At 46.2% G+C, this 7,350-nt stretch overlaps 1 protein-coding gene across 4 annotated transcripts; it reads left to right on the top strand.

Moving 5' to 3' along the window:
• Positions 1-780: 780 nt before the first annotated feature.
• Positions 781-7,042, top strand: LOC102913081 (uncharacterized protein C2orf78 homolog). Of its 4 annotated transcripts, none has more exons than XM_076576997.1 (3): positions 781-959; positions 2,799-3,139; positions 4,941-7,042. In XM_076576997.1, the coding sequence occupies exon 3, from the start codon at positions 4,949-4,951 to the stop codon at positions 6,752-6,754; it is 1,806 nt and encodes a 601-aa protein (XP_076433112.1). In that variant the 5' UTR covers positions 781-959; positions 2,799-3,139; positions 4,941-4,948; the 3' UTR covers positions 6,755-7,042. The 4 variants fall into 4 exon arrangements, with proteins under 4 accessions (XP_076433112.1, XP_076433107.1, XP_076433108.1 ...); XM_076576992.1 differs by having other exon boundaries at positions 821-959; positions 2,799-3,560; XM_076576993.1 differs by having other exon boundaries at positions 825-959; positions 2,799-3,074.
• Positions 7,043-7,350: the final 308 nt, after the last annotated feature.

The following is a 7,350-nucleotide window of genomic DNA, read 5'->3' as shown; positions in this document are numbered from 1 at the left end:
GCAGCAAGGTTCACCATCAGCCCCTCAAGCGTACGCTTCAATGACCAGCACCCAATTACAAGCATCTTCACGATGAATAGAAGACCACTGCTTCTGGAAGTTCACCATGATACTGCCCACCACTGTAAGGATATAGGTTCTCACTTGTCCAAGGATCAAACCCTACCAAAAGGGGGTGAAAAGCAGAGAAGAGAGATGTAAGTCCTGCCTGGAACAACACAGACTAAGGCAGGCCTCTAGGAGAACACACCCAAAGAGAAGATTCTTGGAGTTCATCATCCAAGGTGCACTCAATACACTCAGTCCTGTCCTTCAACAAAGTCACAAAGGAGACCTTTGATCTCTTTCTTGGGTCATGGACAGAGGATGACAGCTCATAAATCTGATCAACTGAAATGGTTTCTCACCTGAGTTCCATCCACCTAGGTGTTCACCTCCTTCCTGCCCAAGACTACTGACTGTATGTACAGTGCATGCTCATGGGACACTGTCCGCTGCAAGGTGATACCTCAAAGAAACAGAAGACACAGCTTCGACATGGAACCTTATTTAAAAAACTCTGCCAATATCCTAGAGTAAACCTCATGGGAAGGGGGACTTCCATGCCAGGATTGCCTCATTTCACTAGCATACACCTCAGCCTCCATGGCTACTGTTGGTCTCCTGGCATCCTCTCTAACCAAGTCCATCTTTTAGCTCAGAATCCAACATTCCTATTGGCTGCTGCCCTGTTTATGACATCATTGACCCTTCAATCTTACCACCACCTGGTAGGTTCTTGGGGTTTCCATGGAGATGCCTGTAAACACATTTGGACCATCACAGGTCACCTGTGACAAGTAAGTGCTGTCTGATACCGGACACACTTGCCACTCAGGTCAGCTGATCAGACAAGGACAACCAATTATCTTCCTCTATTGTACTGTGGGTTGCTGATACTCTTCCTCCAACCATGGCAGGTAAGGAAAGAAACTTTAAAATGGTTCATTTGATCATACCTCCCCTTATTTTTACTATTCTTTTAAATCTTTGTTTTGGGGATATCACTTGTGCTAATAGTGATATCTTGAATTGAATGTCACATTTAGGTTTGGTTCTGACTAGGTATGTGAGCTTGGACAGACAGTTTAATCTCAAGTGTTTTCCATCAACCTCAGGGAGATGAGAGTGTCACTAAGCTCTGGGCTCTGTACTGTGGAGTCTCAAGAGGCAAGTGAACAGGGAATATAATCAGGCCCTTCTTGACGATGCTAAGTTCAAGAGACACAGGAAAACAAACAAGATGTGCAGAGATCTAGCACTCAACAAGAATGGGACAAGCTCCCTTGCATACTATTTCCCATTTATTATTTCAAGTTCAGGGCTGCTCTAAAAGTAATGTTCACACCAGGAATGGTGACACACACGTGTAATCACAGCATGTAGAGCTTGAAGGGATGAAGTTCAGTTCAAGTATAACTTGGTCTACACTGGCCTGTCTCCACATTCACCAAAATAAATATTAAAAATAGACAAAGAGAATGGCTGCCATATTTTAGAGTTACTTGGACTTCCCTAGATTAAAAAAGGAAACTGGGAGAGACTTAGAAGGCATGGATTCTCAGAAGGCAGTTATTGTAGTGGAAGATATATTGAGGGAGTTACATGTAAGACAGACACACAGGAAATTGGGGAAGAAGAAAATAAAGTATGAGGAGTGAGAAAATATAGATATACAAGAAGGCACACTGCAGAGTGTCCCTGGAGGCACACAAAGGTAGTTTGGAACAGAAGGTTGCAGACAACCACAGATGTTAAATCAAAATAACACAAGGCATTATATACATTGTACATATATACATTTTAAAATTCCCAAGCCATGTACAGGCAACCACACTGTTAAAATCAGTCTGAAAAAGGTTCCATGTCACATACACAAAACAATATCCTGCTCTGTTTCCGGCTGTCCAGCTAAATTCTGCAGCACTCCTGGTGTCATATGGGCACTGGTGGTGTTGGATATTGACAACTGGGGCTGGGCACTCTGACAGACAGTTGTACACTGCACTATGACAACTGGCATGCCATTGTGTGGGAGCAATTCTCACAAGGGTTCCTCACTAGAAGAGTTATACGAAATTAACAGTTACTGAGGAACTAGAAAAAAAAAATTGTCCAAGAGTTAAATTGAGAAACAATCTAATTCAGAACGCAATATGGATTAGAAATATCAAGAAGTCACACTACACAGGTGCAAACAAGACAAAAATGTTATCAGTTGGTTGTATTCATGAACTCATGTACCCATATGTGTGTAGGGGTTATATAAATAGCAAGAACATCAATTATAGAAGGCATGCGACAGGAACAGTAGGATTTAAGAGGAGAAAGAGATTCTTGTACCTGTCTACATTGAGGAAGATCTGCACAGAACAGGACAAAGGCACAGACATGAGAAGCTGTCTAAGGTTCTCCTACTTTAAACACTTCTGTTCTGCGACACAGGTGTGAGGCAGTGCCACAGCAGAAATCAGAACAATACAAAGCATGGCAAAGAAGGCTGTTGTCTAGTCAGAGCAAGAGTCAACATGGATCAACTAGGAAGTCCATGCCAGCACAGGAAGAACAGGCAGCTCACTAAATGAGTGCCATCCAAACCATTACCAAGAATCATTCTGAACCGTTTGTTTGGGATATGTGAGGGAAAATAGGTCTCAGACATTCCCAGATTGTACAATCTGATGAAAAGAAAGCTCCTCACAGGAAGGTACTCAGATTCCATCTCACCAAACTTCTTATTTTCCTCTTGCTTCCTACAGAAAATTTTCAAAGTGCACCTTTCTTTGGAACAGAATGTGCTCTGCAGGCCTCTGTACCTGAGCTGAGGAATGCCATACCCTTAGCAGGAAGTGTGTACAACTTCTCCAGGGTCTCCACCCCAGCTGTGAGTGCAGCATGGCTCCTGCCATCAGACTCCACAACTTGTTGCCAGCAGCTCATGGACAGTGCCTACCCCTACCTACCAGCTGGCACAACCATGGTGACTTCGCTGACTGACCAGGGCCAGATGTCTGCCTCACCACTCTCCTATCCAGGTGTTCTCCAGTGGGATCCCATGGGAAACACTGACCAGAGGGGAGCTGCACTCCAGGACTTCACTGTAACTATCACTGACCAGAATACCACATTCTCCTCCTTCTCTAGGACAGCCCAGGGTGATAATATTTTAGATCCCAATGCCTTAGTCCTTTCCTATCCAACACTGTCTGCCAACCTTCTTCTGGCCACACCACCACAGGCACCAAATCAAGGATACAGCCTGGCACCTTCCTACCTGGAGGGCAGCCACTTCTATTACTATGACCTCAATAGCCTGGGCCCTCAGATGGCTGGTGAACTCAGGCAGTGCCTGCAGGCCTGTGGCTCTGTGTCCTACTCTGGGGGTCAGGCCTCTGCCCTGAAACCAGAGATAGTGATGATGCCAAAGGAGATTCAGTCAACAGATATCCAAACACCCTTCTCCACCTCTGCCATGTACTATGCCACACCTGCTCAAGACATGCCAGACACCAGTCTTCAAGGTGAGTAGAGCCAGGAGGGAGGACTGAGATCAGCACTCAAAGCAGACACAGCTCAAACTTTCAGGAGTGGATGTCCTCAGGGAGGAAAATGGGAGTCCTGAGATCTCAGCCTTGTTCTGGCTCACCATCCCCATCTTCACTCTCTATAATGACTGACAATGCAGGGCAATGAGTGGCATTCATCCTCCATTAAGACATGTCCAAGGACATCACCACAGACACACACGTCCCTGACCTAGCTAATCAGTCCCATGCACCATTACACAGCAATCGCCTCCTTCCTAATCTATTCCTCAGGGCTGTAGGGGACACCAAGGCCTTTCTGTTTGGTAACACTTTATTTTCTCTGAGTTGAGTTCTGACTCTAGAGCAATGCAACTCCAAATCTGTCCTGGAGGAGGGATTACTCACAGATTCCCAGAACGGCTGACCCTGCCATTCTCTTATAAGTGCATTGAGAGTCCAGTATACCTGGTATACCAGTGTACAACTACTAAGTTGCGCATAGTTTCTCTCTCTCTCTCTCTCTCTCTCTCTCTCTCTCTCTCTCTCTCTCTCTCTCTCTCTCTCTCCTCTCCCTCTCCCTCTCCCTCTCCCTCTATCCCTCTCCCTCTCCCTCTATCCCTCTCCCTCTCCCTCTCCCTCTCCCTCTCTCTCTCTCTCTCTCTCTCCCTCTCTCTCTCTCTCTCTCTCTCTCTCTCTCTCTCTCTTTCTCCTTTTCTTTTGCTATGGTTATTCAGAGGTGAGGCAAGGCTATGCATGATCATTAGAATATGTTCTCTATTACACAGTCAAGCCCAAGCCTAAAGACTTCACATTCTATAACCAATTTTCACATCTTTAATAACAAGACTGAGAAATGGGGAGGTAAAGTAAATTTAGGGTTGTTGAAAAGATTGCCTTGCAGGAGTGAGGAACTGGGTTTGGATACCTGAACCCATTTAGAAAGTCAGGCAACAGGGGGAATTTGAGTAATGCCAAGAGTTGGAAGACAAGAGCAAGTTCTTGAAAATTATGGACCAGACAACCTGCCTGATAGCAAACTTCCACGGAAATGAGGGTCACTCTTTCAAAGACATGGGAAAGGAAAGAGGACCACACCCCCAGGCAATTCTGTCACCACCCCATGATCACTATGCATGCACATGACACACAAACACCGAGGAAAACACAAACATCTGAGAAATGATGATATCACATGGTAACTAGAAATAAGAGAGTGGTCACAAGTCTCCCAACAGAGGTGCCGCCTGTGCTACTCAAGCAGAGCTCACAGGAATGCCTTCCCCACTGCCGTAGGGGTCTGAGTACTGAGGAGCACTGAAAAGTGGGGAGCACCTCACTTACCAGGCACTGACTTCTTCCTTGACTCTTTTTCAGTGGTGAAAATGGAGACAACCCTGGGATTGACAGCTGCAGGCCAGACACTCTGTCTGCGGCAGAGTCCAGACCTCTGCAATGCCTGCACACAGGATGTCCAGAAGTCACCACCTGTCCATGGGGACTGGTCATTAACTGCCCCCAGCGACAGTCCTTCAGAATTCCTGCCCTTGCCTCCTGCTCCAATCTTGGAACAAACAGAGAATAACGACTTGGATTTGATGACACATGATCTATCAACTCTTCTGGATGCCTATGAGGGCATAAAAGAAAACCAAGACCCATCACTTCTCCCTTTAGCACATGCCAACATGCATCAGGCCCTGAACTACACTGATTCAGGGATCCTAAAACAGAAGCTTTCTCCTGACAATGCCACCTTGGGAAGCAGCAGCCTTGGTCAGGATGAGCCTGGGGTGCTGCAGAGTGCGATGGACTCCAGCATGGACTTTGCAGACATGACTACACTGGTGGCAGATACTCACCTTCCCAGATTCTTCAACTCAATCACTGATATGAACCCATTGCAAGATCCCACAGCAACCCAATCCAAAGATATCAGCAGGGATCAGGTCCAGGAAAGCTCCAGCACCATCAGTGTACCCATGGACCAAGTGAGAAAGAATGGCCAGAAAGCTTCTGAGGTGCTAGATGGGTCTCCTCAGGCCAGAATCCAGCTCCAGGACCTGGTGAAGGAAGAAGAGGCTGTGGGCAGTGCTGGGTCCAGTGAAGGGGCTATTGACAACATGCCTAAGAACTTGGAGGGCAGAGCCCAGAAAGCCATACCCAGCACGCCCAGCAGAGCAAGGACTCAGGGGCAAGACAAGACCAAGAGATCCAGAGAAAACAACTGCAAGAAAACAGAGGAGCTCAAGCAGTCAAGGAACAGAGTCAAGGCAGATGAAAACACCACCATGCCAAAGAACAAGAGGAAGAGGAATCCACCTGAGCTCAGCCACAACAGCTTTAAAAAGCCTCGAACTCGCCTCGGCATGCACATGCTAGAATCCGTGCAAGTCTTTCACAGACTGGGGAAGAAGAGTGAGAAGAAAACTGGCATCTCTTCCTCCCGGGCTCGGCTAAACTTCAGCAGCAACAAAGATCCCAGGGCAGGCCCAGCCACCACATCACTTCTGGATGTGCCATGTGATGGCCGAGGCCCTGGCAAAACCCCGAGCAATGCTCAGAGACCAGAGAGCAATGCTCACAGGGAGTGTCATCCATCTCCATCCCAGTATGAGCTGCCCCCTCCTGGCAAGGTGAAGTTAGTACCTCTGCCTTTTCCAGCCCTGGACAAGCCTCAAGCCAGACTGGTTTCTAAGAAGCCTCTCTCCCTGGCTTCACATGGGACCCCTACACTGTACCCTGTGAGACCTCATTCTAACTCAGCTCAGTCTACCACACCCAAGCCATCTAAACCAGCTCCTGCCAGCACTTCTTTGATGGCCTCTGACAAGCTAGTTCTGCCTATTGCTACCAGTGCCACACTAGATAACATAACCAACCCCATCCAGTCTTGCACTGGGCCTCAGCCAGCTGTCCATAGGCCAGTATCCTACAGGGCATCATCTCACCCTTCACTACAGAGGGAGCTTGCCTCTGCTGACAAGAACAAGGCCCCATCACCTCCCAAACCTCAAATCCAACATCTGCTGCAAGACTTCAGCCGCCAACCAATTCCATGGGGGAAAGTTGACATTCTAGGGCCAGTCATCTCACAGCCCATCACAGAAGAGCAGAGGCCAGAGAGGGAGGCCATGAAGAGGCGGGCTCAACAGGAGAGAGAGAATGCCGCCAAGTACACGTCTCTGTGAAAACTGCAGCTCTTCCTTCAGAGGGAGAAGGATATGGAAATTTCCAGATATTATGGCTATGCAATGTAAGAGCAGGCCAGGTTTTTAGAGCAAAGTGCTTTTCAATGTGGATAAGAAGAGATATAAATACCAATACACATGTATACAAGGTGTATAACAACTTAAATGAAATGTATAGATACATCGGTCCAAATGTAGTAATACAGATGACTATGTAGATATAGATGGATATACAAAATGTCTATATTCACATATATTTGAGTACTTAGTAAAACTCCCTAAAAAGTCTTAAGTCTGTTATTTCATCTGTGAGTAAGGTGTCATTCAATATTTATCTTAACTTTGATAATTTAATTTTTACATTTTCTAAGTACACTATCATATTTTATATAAAATAAAGCTCACAAAATACTTTTTAAATATTAAATCAAACATGCTGTAGTAGTATTAAAATTATTATCCTGGAGTTTTTCATTCACAGGACATGGTATGTCTTGAAGCACCGACTGAGAATCGAGCACACTTCCTCTTTGACCACAGTCTGACCATTTCTCACCTCTCCCCACAGCACTGAGACATCATTTTTCTGCTACAGA

The sequence above is a fragment of the Peromyscus maniculatus genome, chromosome 1 (assembly GCF_049852395.1).
Source record: "Peromyscus maniculatus bairdii isolate BWxNUB_F1_BW_parent chromosome 1, HU_Pman_BW_mat_3.1, whole genome shotgun sequence".
Classification (NCBI taxonomy): domain Eukaryota; kingdom Metazoa; phylum Chordata; class Mammalia; order Rodentia; family Cricetidae; genus Peromyscus; species Peromyscus maniculatus.
Note: the sequence above shows the minus strand (reverse complement) of the source record. Positions and strands in the feature narration are given on the sequence as shown.